The 14,585-nt window shown below is 42.0% G+C and overlaps 1 protein-coding gene across 3 annotated transcripts; it reads left to right on the top strand.

Annotated features, from left to right (window-relative positions):
• The first annotated feature begins 2,675 nt into the window (after window positions 1-2,675).
• On the top strand, window positions 2,676-14,079 carry LOC128596159 (zinc finger protein 181-like). 3 transcript variants are annotated; one of them, XM_053605643.1, is made up of 5 exons: window positions 2,676-2,794; window positions 3,479-3,555; window positions 9,059-9,179; window positions 9,439-9,534; window positions 10,703-14,079. In XM_053605643.1, exons 2-5 carry the CDS (start codon window positions 3,547-3,549, stop codon window positions 12,175-12,177), a joined length of 1,701 nt encoding a protein of 566 aa, XP_053461618.1. In that variant the 5' UTR covers window positions 2,676-2,794; window positions 3,479-3,546; the 3' UTR covers window positions 12,178-14,079. The 3 variants fall into 3 exon arrangements, with proteins under 3 accessions (XP_053461618.1, XP_053461617.1, XP_053461619.1); XM_053605642.1 differs by having other exon boundaries at window positions 2,676-2,865; XM_053605644.1 differs by lacking the exon at window positions 2,676-2,794 and adding an exon at window positions 2,986-3,026.
• Window positions 14,080-14,585: the final 506 nt, after the last annotated feature.

Here is a 14,585-nt window from a genome sequence, read left to right as displayed (position 1 = left end):
CAGAAATAAAAACTAACCCAAGTTGCTGTCCTGCACAGTACAATAACTTAGAAGTTTTATTGTGATTTTTAAAATGCAGGGACAATATTAATTTTTTTTCTGAATTTAAAGATCTACTTTAACCACTATTCTTGTACACTGAAAGCCTCTGAAAACTTTTTTTTAGTCAAACTTGATTGTTTCCTAATGTATTCAAATCTAAACCTACCAGGCAATACAGCCTGTATGTGCAGAATTTATATTGTGTCGAAGTCTTTTAGACAGAAACTAAACTTGTTTGAATCTTAAGTAAGGTCAAGTTTCTCTAATACATTTTCTGTATTGCCAAAAGTTAAAACAAGAAATGAGATCTAAATTTCCACACAAATTTGCATCAGATATTTCCAAGGCAAAACTATAATTCCAACAGATATTTTTGGACCTCACTGCAAATGCAAAGGAAATTTCCTTATTTTAAAATCCATGTATCTTGGCTGGGTATCTGTGCTCAGTGGTTATTGCTCCAGGGCTGGTGGGTTTGAACCTGGCCCAGGCCTGCTAACCAAAGAAAAACGAACAAACAAAAAAAATAGCCGGGTGTTGCGGCAGGCACCTGTAGTCTGGGCTACTAGACTGAGGAGGCTGAGGCAAGAGAATTGCTTAAGCCCAGAAGTTTGAGTTTGCTGTGAGCTATGACACCATAGCTCTACTGAGGGTGACACACTGAGACTCTGTCTCAATAAAAAAAAAAAATGATAAAATAAATCCATTTAACTGTGTGAGATTAATCTGTAATATAATGACATATTAAAAAAGCAAATATCAAAAGAAAAGTCTAATGGACTTGTATAAGAGCCATGCTAGTGATTAATATACTCTATTTAAATCATATTTTTGGCTGGGCGCCCATAGCACAGTGGTTACGGCACCAGCCACATACACGCAGGCTGGTGGGTTCAAACCCAGCCCAGGCCAGCTAAACAATGACAACTGCAACAAAAAAAAAATAACCAGGCATTGTGGCAGGCGCCTGTAGTCCCAGCTACTCAGGAGGCTGAGACAAGAGAATCCCTCCAGCCCAAGATTTAGAAGTTGCTGTGCTGTCTTGCTATGACGCCAGGGCACTCTACTAGGCAGCAAAGTCAGACTCTTGTCTCAAAAAAAAAAGAAAAGAAAAGGCACAAAGAGTCACAATTTCACACTTGGTAGACTCACAAAATTTGAAAGTTTCACAAAATAAAGTGCTTGCACTAACAGTTAACAACCAAAATAACTATAAACTCTAATAGGAGCATAAATTGATAAATCATGGAAAACAATTTGTCCTTGTAAAACAAAGATGCTTATGAGAACATACTTTGTGCAGGCAAATCTTTCCTTACTGAGAGGAAACCAGCTGATGTCATGTTTTTTTGTTTTTGTTTTTTTTTTTAAGACCATGGCTGCCACAGAAATTAACCACCACACTTACACGATCTACCAATGTAGAAGCACCGCCCACCGCCTAGCCAGTATCATGCACATTAAGTACTTGACATGGACAAGAAAATTGATAGCCTACTATTATAATTTTAAAAATAAGTAAAATAGACCAGGCATGGGTGGCTCACGCTTGTAATCCCAACACGTTTGGGAGGCAGAGGCGGGTGGATCGCTTGAGCTCAAGAGTTTAATCCAGACCAGCCTGAGCAAGAGTGAGACCCATTTTTACTAAAAATAGAGAAACTAGCTGGGCGTCCTGTAGGTCCCAGCTACCGGGGAGACTGAGGCAGGAGGATCGCTTGAGCCCAAGAGTTTGAGGTTGCTGTAAGCTGTGATGAAAGGCAGACCCCTGTGGTGTGCAAGGTCACCATAAAGTGTCAAAAGGGACAAAGAACATTCTCAGCAAAGGAAACAGCATGTACCATCTAAGGCCATAACGGCCTGATGTCAGAAGCTAAGTAGGGTCGGGCCTAGTTAGTACTTGGATGGGAGACTGCCTGGGAATACAGGGGGAAGGAAGGAGGGAAGGGAGGGAAGGGGGGAAGGGTGAGAGGGAGGGTGGCCGGACCAGGCATGGTGGCGTGAGCTCACGAGTTTGAGAGCAGCCTGAGCAAGAGGAGACGCTGTCTCTACTGAAAACAGAAAAACTAGCAGGGGCGTGGTGGCGGGCACCTATAGTCCCAGCTACTCGGGAGGTTCGCTTGAGCCCAAGAGTTTGAGGTTGCTATGAGCTAAGATGATGCCGCTGCACTCTACCCAGGGCGACAGAGTAAGACTGTGTCTAAATAAATAATCAAACAAATAAACAATAAAATAAAAATAAGTAAAATAAATTGCAGGGTAGCAGCAAGGCCTGGGAGGACATCCAATTTGTGAGAGCACAAATGACCCGGCAGACCTTGTCGCGTCCGCATAATCTTCTGGGAAGCGTAGTTTTGTGGCCCGAGAGCCACTGTCTTTACAATGCAAGTACGGGCCTTGGTCCCGGGAAGGATACTTCGCCACAAGATGACAGCGTGCGCGTCCTGGCTCCGGGCGGTGTAACTTCTTAGAAGGCAGAGCCTGTTTTCCTCACGGGCCGCCATGTCGGCGCCGCCGCGGAGACTTCTGGGAAGTGTGGTCTTCCGCAGGGCGACCGTTCTCGGGCCGGTTAACTTCTGTCCCAGAGGCGGAAGAGTCTGGGAAATGTTGCTCGGTCGTGGGCGTCGCTCCTGGTTGGTCCTCCTGAAATCTCGGGCCTGAGAGCCGGGTTCCTAGCTCTGGAAGGACCCTGGGCAGTGTAGTTCCCGGAGTCCCAGCCGGTGGCCCGCTCACCAGCGACCCTGCGCGTCAGGTAGGCGGAGGCGCCCGCTCCGGACGCCCCCGGGCCTCGGGGCCAGTGAGGTCCTGCCGAGGAATCGCCAGGTGGGTCCCCAGGGGACTCCGGCCGAGGAAGCTTGTCTGGTCCCGGGGCCTACGCCTCGGTGCGTCCTCGGCCGGGGCCGGGCTTTTCTGGCCGCCCGCGCCCTGCTCTCTAAGGAGGGAGGAGCGACGGTGCTTGGCTTGGAGAGCGTTTGCGAAAGCCAGTGAGTGCCCGTGAACGCTTACTGGAAACAAAGGCCACCGGCGAGTGTTTTCATGTTATCTAGCCAAGAAGCTGACGCTTTCCATTTGTGTAACTTGAACAGATAGATGGTCTCAGTGTCTCCGAATGTCAGTTTCGTCGTCATTAAAAAATAGTAATCTGAGATAATGAGAAGGCCCACCTTTTATAGTGGTGAAGATTGAACAAGCGGATATTTGAAATTATTACTGTTGCTTATGAGTCTGTCATTGAGTACAGAAGAGTTGATGTTCCCCGCAGGTGGCACCCGGTAAAATGGTTAGTTAGGCCATGCCAAGAAAAGCCCTGTTGAAGCGAAGAGAAGGGTTGGAACTCAGATTACCACTGTGTTTTTCCATTGTGGCGTATCGCAGAGTTGAGGATAAGCCTGGTTTCTCACAACTGCTTTTTCCTACCCTTACTATGCCTTCTCAGGATACTGCCCATTTATATAATGCAAGAGCCTGGAAGAGAACTGCATTGATATCGTGAATCGCAAAGTAATGTCTCAGGTAAGTCGGTTTGTCCCCAGGTCTTCCTGAAACTCTTATTAGGACTTTGAGTTTCTTTGCTTCTCCTGCCTGTTTCTGCGTAAGAAAGCCCTAAATGGGACTGGGTCTACGGTTCTTTTCATTATACGAAAGGACAGAAAACCCACAGGAAAGCCCCAAAGTACTGGCCACCTCACTCACTACTTCTCTTTTCTACAGTTTTTGGCTGGAAGATTCTCTAGAGTCCTGAGTCAAAAAAAAAATTTTTTTTTTTTTTTCTTTTTGAGATAGAGTCTTACTCTGTTGCCCTGGCTAGAGTGCCATGGCATCATCATAACTCACAGCAACCTCAAACTGCTAGGCTCAGGCAATTCTCTTGCTTCAGCCTCCCTAGTAGCTGGAACTACAGGCACCTGACTCAATGCCTGGCTAGTTTTTCTATTTTTATTTATGTATTTTTTTTTTTTTGAGAATGAGTCTCAGTATGTCACCCTTGGTAGAGTGCTATGGTGTCACAGCTCACAGCAACCTCAAACTCTTGGGCTCCAGCCATTCTCTTGCCTCAGCCTCCCAAGTAGCTGGGACTACAGGTGCCCACCACAGCTCCCAGCTATTTTTGTTGTTGTGTTGTTGTAGCTGTCATTGTTTAGCAGGCCCGGGCTGGGTTCGAACCTGCCAGCCCCAGTATATGTGAATGGCGCCCTAGCCACCAAGCCTAGTTTTTCTATTTTTAGTAGAGCTGGTGTCTTGTTCTTGGTCAGGCTGGTCTGTAACTCCTGAGCTCAAGGGTTCCATCCTCTTTGGCCTCCCAGAGTGCTAGGATTATAGGCATCAGCCACTGCACCTAGCCCAAATTTTTAAAATTACAACTCAAAATGCAAGTTTGGAATTTTATAATAGATTATCTGTTTTATGGTTGTCAAAACCGTATTATGTGGTCTCAATTCTTCCAGTTGCTCAAGTCAAGAGATGTCTGGAGTTGTCCTTGATTCATCCCTTTCACTTAAAAGTCACATTCATATATTCTAGTTAGATCTAAAATGTATACAAAATATATATAGACTCTAACCAGTAGTTACCCTGTAACCTCCACCACTGCTGCCATCCCACTCCAGGCACCTGCATCATTGCAGTAGCCTCCTTGCTGGATTCCCTGCATCTGCCTTTAACCCTCTTCAGTGTGTTCTCCATACATCTGCCAGAGTGAGCTGTTACTTAAATTCCTGTCATTTCTCAACTTAAAAATTTTCGGTGCCTCTAACTCAGAATAGAAGTCACAGTTCTGTAATGACTTATAAAGCTTTTGTGCAGTTAGACTATTACCTCAACTGATCACACCTTGCTCCTCTGCCTCCTTGTCCTTGTGAACTCCAGCCACTGCCTCCAGGCCCTGGAAGTTGCTGTCCTAGATGGAATATTTTCCCCTAGATTTGCACAAGCTTACATTCTTTTCTTCTTCATATCTTTCCTCTGTGATTACTTTCTCAGCAGATCTTTCCTGGACACCTATTTAAAATCACAGTCACCTTCTGTTGCCTATTCCTTCCCTCCTGCATCACTGCTTCCTTGGTTTCCATAGCACTTATCATTTACCAGCTGATGCACGCTGTTTAGTATATGCACTCACTCATTGTTTCTCTCCGCCTGATGGGAGGAATATATTTTCTTCTTTGTTGACTGTCGTATCTTTAGTACCCAGAGTGGTACTTGGTATAAAACAGATTCTAAGTAAATAAATGTTAGTAAATAAAATGAGAAATGGAAAAATAATAGAGCAGAATCATGAGGAGCAAAGTGAAGCCAGCATTGGTGAGAACATGAGTAGCAGATGTACATGTTAGGCAGAGTCTATTTTCTTGGGAAAAGTAGATAATTAGAATTGAAAAAAAAACTTAAAAAATAAAGGCTAAGATGAATTAATGCCAAAATCTCATTGATTTATCTTCCAAATACTTAAAATACATGTTAGGAAAAATTGTGCACAAATTTGGGTGTACACTGACAGAAGGGACTTAATGATTTAGTGTGACAGTGACTAAGATAACTTTTTACTCTAGTGGAAGTGTTCCATGGGTGTGCTGGCCAATACAGTAGCCACTAGTATGACTATTGAGTACTTGAACTGTGGTTAGAGCAACTGAGGAACTGAATTTTAAGTTTTATTTAATTATATTATTTTTACATTTTAGTTAATTTAAATTAAGATAGCCAAATTAGCTAGTGGCTACTGTATTGAACAGTAAAAAAGCATAAGAAATTAAAGTAAGTGCTAGGATACTTTTCTATTTTGTGTTAAGTCTCATCACACAAAAAAAGTCTCCATCTCTTTTTTTGGCTGAATAGTATTTCATGGTATACATATACCACAATTTATTAATCCGTTCCTGGGTTGATGGGCACTTGGGTTGATTCTACATCTTAGCAACTGTGAATAGAGCTGTAATAAACATTTATGGTACAATGATTTTTTTTTTTGATAGATACCTAGTAATGGGATTGCAGGATCAAATGAAAGGTCTATTTTTAGCTCTTTGAGGATTCTCCATACTTCTTTTCAAAGAGATTGTATTAGTTTGCAATCCCACCAACAGTGTAAAAGTGTTCCCTTCTCTCCTCAACTGTGCCAGCATCTACAGCTTTGGGACTTTGTGGTGTGACCTATTCTCACTGGGGTTAGGTGATATCCCAGGTAGTTTTGATTCACATTTCTCTGATGATTAGGGGTGATAAGCATTTTTTCATTTTTGTTGGCCATTCATCTATCTTCTTCTGAGAAGGTTATGTTCATGTCTCTTGACCAGTGATAAATAGTATTGTTTGTTCTATTTCTGTTGATTAGTTTGAGTTCTCTGTAGATTCTGGTTATTAGCCCTGTGTCATTTTTGTAACATGCTCTTTACTTGTGTCCTTAGCTGTGTAGAAGCTTTGTAGCTTGATACTAATATGAAGCCAGTAGATGAACAACTGCATACTCACACGAGAGAAAAAAACATAATTAAGGTGGGGGGAGAAATGGGGAGGGGGATTGGTATGCTCTCACTTAATGGGCACAATGTTGGGGTATACAGCACACCTCCTGGGTGAAGGGCTCAACTGCAACTTGGACTTTGTAAACCTAACAATGTAAACTAATTGTGTGTACCCTTAACATTAATCTGAAATTTAAGCAAAAAATAAGTGCTGAGACAGATATCCTAAGTTCTTTTGAGGACAAAGATGAGTGAACACCACAGGTTGCCCAGGCAATTGAAGTGTAAGAAAGAAGCATCCCTGGGGCAGTAAGGCTGGAGCTGGGTTTTCGTTGAAGAAGAAGAGGTGACAGTGAAGTTACACTGAACTGAGAAAACACCTTGTGTGTGGGTAGAGAGGCCTAAGAGGGTCTTTCAGGGAACTGCACTAATTTTCTTAAGAGGTGGTTCTCAAACACAGGCAGTTTTGCTACCTTTGGCCCTACCCACTGGGGATATTTGGTTGTTAGAATCAAGGTAGGGGTAGGCTTGTATTGCTCCTGGCATCTAGTGAGTAGAGGCCAGGGGTGCCGTTAACCATCCTGCAGTGCATAGGACAACTCCCAGCAACAGAGAGTTACCCAGCCTCAACACCAGTAGTGTAAAGGTGGACAAACCTGGCTCTAAATAAAAGGAAAAGAGTATTTATTGATGAGATTATGTAGAGTTTCCTCTTTAAGCCATTAATAGTAGTGACATTCATTAATATGTGTTCGAAACAAAATGAGAACTATCTTTGTATTTGTGGAATAAAACAGTGTTTTATGCATTTAATGAATTTTTTATTTGTGTTATCAAGTGAGATTTATAAAAGTTAATCATTTAAATATTGTGGAAAGTAGGAAAAGATTGAAAGATTTTCAGTTTGTGTAGTAATTATGCTAGCATAACTCTAATACTTGGATAAGTATAAATATAAATTTTTTAAAAAAGGAATTTTCCCTGGTGCCAAAAGGGAAAGAACCCACCCCCCCACTACTTAGAGTATTTTCCAGAGAAAACCTGTAATTGTAGAATCTTTCCCTATCCCTGTGAGGTTCATGTAGATCTTTTTAAAAGATCAATAATCCTCTTGTGAGTTTCATTAGTCAGCAGAGTCTTCCTTATGTGTCTTGGAGCCATAAACAGGAAGCAGTACTGCCCTGCTTCCTGTGTGTGTAGTTCAGCCTCCTGGCTCCACGTTGTGAGGACCTGCTTGTCCTGAAGATACTTTAAATGTAATCTTTTAACACCTTGGTCACTGCAATTAACACATGAATTTAGCATGAATTATATGCAGCAAATTCGGTTCTAAAGTCCTTTGACTGGAGGGCAAGTTATGTTTTGTTTTGTTTTTTACATTTTTTTTTAGAGACAGAGTCTCACTTGCCCTTGGTAGAGTGCTGTGGCGTCACAGCTCACAGCAATCTCCAACTCCTGGGCTTAGGCGATTCACTTATCTCAGCCTCCTGAGTAGCTGGGACTACAGGCGCCCACCGGAACGACCAGCTATTTTTTTGTTGCAGTTGCCGGGGGTGGGTTCGAACACTTGTATGTCATGGGTATTATCTGCCTGGCTGTATAAATGGTGAAATTCCTTTCTGTCATTATAGCCTCAGTGGATTGCCTGTGAACTGTATCCCAGGCTGATTTGGTGCTTATACAATAATAAACTGTATTCTTTCTTTTCTACAGTTGTGGACAGGATTTTCTATATTGGCAGGATATTTGATTTTTTAATTTATTTCTCCAATACCAAAGGTAAATTCTCCCTTTAAAACCAAAGACCAGGGGCAGCACTATGGCTCATTGAGTAGGGTGCTGTCCCCATATACCGAGGGTGGTGGGTTTGAACCCGGCCCCACCCAAATTGCAACAAAAAGATAGCTGGGTGGTGTGGCAGGTGCCTGTAGTCCCAGCTACCTAGGAGGCTGAGACAAGGGAATCGGCTAAGCCTAGGAGTTGGAGGTTGCTGTGAGCTGTGACGCTGTCTCTAAAAAAAAATAAAAAAAAAAAAATTAAACCAAAGACCAGGCTTGGCACCAGCCACATACACCAGGGCTGGCAGGTTTGAACCTGGCCCAGGCCTGCTAAACAATGACATCTGCAGCACCCACCCCCCAAATAAAATAGATTAAAAAAAATAGCTGGGTGTTGTGGTGGGTACCTATAGTCCCAACTACTTGGGAGGCTGAGGCAAGAAAATTGCTTAAGCCCAGGAGTTAGGTTGCTGTGAGCTGTGATGCCACAACACTCTACTAACAGCAACAAGTGAGACTCTGTCTCAAAAAAAGTAAATAAAAATAAATAAATAAAACCAATGACCAGTGTCACTGGTGAACATACATGAAAAATATTCAAAAAAGTAATACAATATTGGATCAGCAACTCTTTAAACAAAACATTTATCAGCCAAGCAACATCACAAATGAAGGATAGTAATAAAGCTCTTACGTTTTTTCCCAGGGTAATTTTACCCCTTGTACAATGACAGAGGCCTGTGCTGTGATTAAGCCTAAATACATTTGGTGTTTCAGGTGACATTTAGTGATGTGGCTGTAGACTTCTCTCATGAAGAGTGGGGATGGCTAGATTCTGCTCAGAGGAATTTATACAAGGATGTGATGGTCCAGAATTATGAGAACCTGGTCTCTCTAGGTAAGGATATCTGCCTTTCTGCTCCAATGGGAGAGGACCTTTCTTTTGCCACTGTGAATTGCTAGAGATCCTCCTAAGTAAATAGCTGAATTTCTATACCATGTTCCGAAGGAAATGTGCAGCTCTTTTGTGCCCTGCCTGAAGTTTATTGTCCTATTTCAATGAATGTTCTTCTACCCTTCCTTTGGTCCCTCTTGTGATGGCCTCTCATCCTTGAGGACTACAGCTTAAATAAGTTCTGTATTTTTCCTGTGAGCAGGTCTTTCCATAACTAAGCCATATGTGATCACTTTATTGGAGGATGGAAAAGAGCCCTGGATGGTGGAGAAAAATCTGTCAAAAAGTGTGTTTTCAGGTGAGTTACGGTGAATTGGGCAAAGGAGGTCTTTGCTTAAGATTCTTGTGAGTGTTGAAGCATTTTAGGGATACTGTCTTCAGAGATTTCAGATGTAAATGAAATTAAGGGATATTCAAAACAATCATTACTCTATCCCAAATTATTATTTGTCTGTATTTCTTATGTCATTTAATCAAAGTTGGAATCATAATAATTCAAATTCCTGTTTTAAGACAAAATAAAGCAAATTCTTCTTCTTTTTTGTTTTTTTTTTTTCAGAGACAGAGTCTCACTTTGTTGCCCTCAGTAGAGTGCCATGGCATCACAGCTCATAGCAACCTCCAGCTCTTGGGCTTAGGTGATTCTCTTGCCTCAGCCTCCCCTCCCAAGTAGCTGGGACTACAGGTGTCAGCCACAACACTCGGCTATTTTTTGTTGCAGTTTGGCCAGAGCGGGGTTCAAACCCGCTACCCTCAGTATGTGGGACTGGGGCCCTACTCACTGAGCCACAGGTGCCTCCCGGCAAATTATTCTTAAGTCTTTTGAAGAAAAAAATGACCTGATGGTTTTAGTCCAAGAAAAGCTATCAGTTACATGGAAAAATCCCTTTTCTTCTAAAGCTGAACTTAATAGATCAAATATTAATGTGTTACAGAAGTAAGAAATATGTAAGACTAATTCTAGGAATAATATTTTCTAATGTCTTATAAATGATCATATAATTTATCACAGATTTACAAGATACAGAAAGCCAAATATTTGCGAACCATAAGAGCATTTAGTTTTTCTTTGTTATTGTAACTATTTAATGTATTATCAGTTTTGCATTTTAAGCATACTGATCTGATAGCAAATTGAGATTAATTGAAGGTTGGAGAAGAAGGCTGTAAAGCAAAATGTGATCTTTCATATGATTATTGGCACAAGATGATGTTTTGGGATCCAGAATGCCTTCTATGTTTTCCTTCTGTTGCCTTCATTATTCCCCACATCACTCTACTCCAGCCTCAGGGCTTCTGTGTTCTCTGTGCTCCACCTGAACGTTGTTCAGGAACCCTTGAAATACATGGCTTGTCAGAACCAGGTGTTTGGAGGTGTTTCTTATTCAATTCTCCTGTTTCTACCAAAATAAATTTCTTTTCAAGAAGTAAAGTAAGTAGTATTTTGCCTTCTTGATATATTTCAGATTGGGAATCAAGATGGGAAGATAAGAAATTATCAACAAAGAAAGACCTTTATGATGAAGATTTATCCCCAACAGTAATCATAGAAAAAACTATAAAACAAACTTGTGAATTTTCAGATTTTAATAAGGATTCAGACAAGTTGGAGAGGAAGCATGGAAGTCAAGTAGAACATTTCAGACCAGTGACCCTCACCTTTAAAGAAAGCTCCACTGGGGAAAGTGTTTACAAATACAATACATTTAGAAGCATCTTCCATTTAAACTCCATTGTTTCTGAACCACAGAGAATTTCTGCTGAAGGGAAATCACGTAAATATGATATAATGAAGAGCTTACCAAAAAAGGCAGATACAAAAAATGAGAAAATAAGTGGCGGAAAGAAACTTTTGAGTTCCAATGAAAGTGGAGCAGCCTTCAGCCAGAGCAAATCTCTAACCCTTCATCACACTTACAATGGAGAGAAAATCTATACATGCAGTGAATGTGGGAAAGCCTTTGGCAAACAATCAATCCTTAATCGCCACTGGAGAATTCATACAGGAGAGAAACCCTACGAATGTCATGAATGTGGGAAGACTTTTAGCCATGGCTCATCCCTTACTCGACATCAGATAAGCCATAGTGGAGAGAAACCATACAAATGTATTGAATGTGGGAAGGCCTTTAGTCATGTTTCATCGCTTACTAATCATCAGAGCACTCATACTGGAGAGAAACCCTATGAATGTATGAACTGTGGAAAGTCTTTCAGTCGTGTTTCACATCTCATTGAACATCTAAGAATTCACACTCAAGAAAAACTGTATGAGTGTTGTACATGTGCAAAGGCCTTCATTCATAGGTCATCTCTCATTCACCATCAAAAAATTCATACAGGAGAAAAACCTTATGAGTGTAGTGAGTGTAGGAAAGCTTTTTGCTGCAGCTCACACCTTACCCGACATCAAAGAATTCACACTATAGAGAAACAATATGAATGTAACAAATGCCTGAAAGTCTTCAGTAGCCTCTCATTTCTTATTCAGCATCAGAGTATTCACACTGAAGAAAAACCCTTTGAATGCCAGAAATGCAGGAAATCCTTCAACCAGCCCGAATCACTGAATATGCATTTGAGAAACCACGTCAGATTGAAACCTTATGAATGCAGTATATGCGGGAAAGCCTTCAGTCATAGGTCATCCTTGCTTCAACATCATAGAATTCATACTGGAGAGAAACCTTATGAATGCATTAAATGTGGGAAGACATTCAGCTGTAGTTCAAACCTTACTGTACATCAGAGAATTCATACTGGAGAAAAGCCATATAAGTGTAATGAATGTGAGAAAGCTTTTAGCAAAGGCTCAAATCTTACTGCCCATCAAAGAATACATAATGGGGAGAAACCCAATAGTGCGGGAGGTATGGAGGAGCCTTTAGACCATATGAGTCACTACATATTTGAGACAGCATATAGGAGAGAAACTACTTGATGCAGTATTTATCATAAACTTTAGTCCTAGTTCCTCATTCAACGCCAGGAAATTTGTACTGCAGAAAATTTTAGGAATGTGAATATAGGAAGAGCTTTTGTTTTTTTTTTCTTTTATTTTTAGAGAGAGGGGTGGGACTGTACCCTGCTGCGTCCGCAGACCCCACCGCCTGGGTAGACACCCGCTGCTCCCCAGAGCTCTCCCGCTCTGGGCGGGGGAGCGGGGAGGAGGTGGGTCCCTGAGCTTGGGGAAGGCGGTGGTGGAAGCGCCACCCAGCCTGCCCAGGGTTTGTGCTTTGCTGCCGCCACCCACTGGCGGGAAAGAGGAGGATAGTGGCCGGAGGGACCGACCCAGGGCCCTGGCGGTGCTGGACGTGCGCCTGAACAAACCCTTGTGTTGAGGGCTGACTTTGAATAGATTGCAGGGAGGGGGCTGCTCTGCTAAGTAGGAAACCCCAACCCAGAAGCAGGTAGTCTACGATTGGTTTAGCACCAGGTTCCCCATGACAGTACCTTGAGTGACGGGTGAGCAGGCCACCACCTTTCCACTGTGCCCCATTTCCCAGGACAAGGCAGCTCCGCTCTGGACCCCTGTCTGCAGCACAGGGGGTACCCAGGTTCCTGGACGTTGCCTTATCGTTCAGCCTGGGTGGGATTCTGACTTAGAGGCTTCAGTCTTAATCGAGGAGACATTAGCAATGATGCAAACCCTTCTATCAGAATTCCTACCCTAGAGAAAACCATATGAAGACAATAAATGGGGGAAACCAGTTGTCAGTATCCTTTAATTGACATAAGTATATTTGCATTAGGAAAAAAAGAAAAGCAAGGCCAGATGTGGTGGAGCATGCCTAGGCATTCTGGGAGGCCCAGGCAGGTGGTTTGCCCTGAGTGTACAGGTTCCAGACCAGCCTGAGCAAAAGCCAGACCCCCATCTCTAAAAAACATAGCCAGGTGTTGGGGCAGGTGCCTGTAGTCCCAGCTACGTGTGAGGCTGAGGCAAGAGAATTGCTTAAGCCCAAGAGTTGGAGGTTGCTGTGAGCTGTGATGCCCTCACACTCTACTGGGGGTGACAAAGTGAGACTCTGTCTCAAAACAAAACAAAAAACACGTATATGTAGCAAATATGGGAAAGACTAGGTAATATGAATTTCTTACAAATGCCTACAGGAAAGATGCTGTATGAATATAGAAAATTTAAAAATTACGGGATGTTTTTAGGTTCCAAGGGCATCCCTTAATGTATATCAGATAACTTGAACAGAAATCTGATGTAAGAAATGTAGCAAATTGGCTTGAAGCCCGTAGCACAGTTACAGTGCCGGCCGCATACACTGAGGCTGGCAGGTTCTAACCCACCCTGGGCCAGCTAAGCAACAATGACAACTGCAACAACAACAAAATAGCTGGGTGTTGTGGCAGGTGCCTGTAGTCCCAGCTACTTGGGAGGCTGAGGCAATTGAATCACTTTAGCCCAAGAGTTTGAGGTTGCTGTGAGCTGTGATAGTACGACACTTGGCGAGGGCGACATAGTAAGACTTTTATCTCAAAAAAAAAAAAATATATATATATATATATAGCAAATTGTTCACTAAGGGTTCTTAGCTTGATTAGTTCTCAGAAGATTAATGACAGAACAACCTAAAGGAGGTAGGAATTATGTGGAAATCTTTGCAGTGATGCTATTTGTAAATGGAATTATATAGAAGAGCAAACAAGAATATTATAAATATGCACTCCCTATAGCAGTAACTTGCGGTTTTACTTGAGTCCTACAAAGAAATTATTTTTAGCTTAATGAGCATGTGAAAATATTTAGTCACCCAGAAGAGCCAGTAAATGTTATGATGTTGAAAATTAAAGCTGCAAAGAAGTAAAATGGTGTTAATTTTTGGTCTTTAAATAAAATCATTTTGTATATAATGAACTTTTTCACTGTGACTCTATTTCTTGCAACATTTTTCACCAACTCTTGAAAATTATTAGCAAACCTAGAGAAAAATGGCTTGGCCTCTGTACTGTTTTTCTCATGAGGATAATTCAGAGTACATTTGCAGTAGGCTTAATTAAACACTTCAAGAAATTGTGTTGAGCATCACTCCTGTTACAAACTGCTGGGATGTAATCAGTAGTTCTCAGCTTCAGTGGTACAACAGAATTACTAGAAGGGCCTGTTAAAACACTGACCACCAAGCCCCATCTCTGGAGTTCTGTTTTAGCTGGTTTGAAGTAAAGCCAAGAATTTAAATTTTTCACAGGTTCTCTAGTGACACTAATGTTTATCCAGAAAGTGCTGGAAGCCAAAACACCTCACAAAAATGCCCCTTGCTAGCTTGCTTGATTTGCGGTTTTATGAGCAAACTATTCTCAGGAAGTCAACCATAACAGCAACGGTACTTTCCCCTTGCA

This window comes from Nycticebus coucang, chromosome 10, assembly GCF_027406575.1.
Source record: "Nycticebus coucang isolate mNycCou1 chromosome 10, mNycCou1.pri, whole genome shotgun sequence".
Classification (NCBI taxonomy): domain Eukaryota; kingdom Metazoa; phylum Chordata; class Mammalia; order Primates; family Lorisidae; genus Nycticebus; species Nycticebus coucang.
The sequence above is the reverse complement of the archived record's forward strand: the minus strand, read 5'-3'. Positions and strand labels throughout refer to the sequence as shown.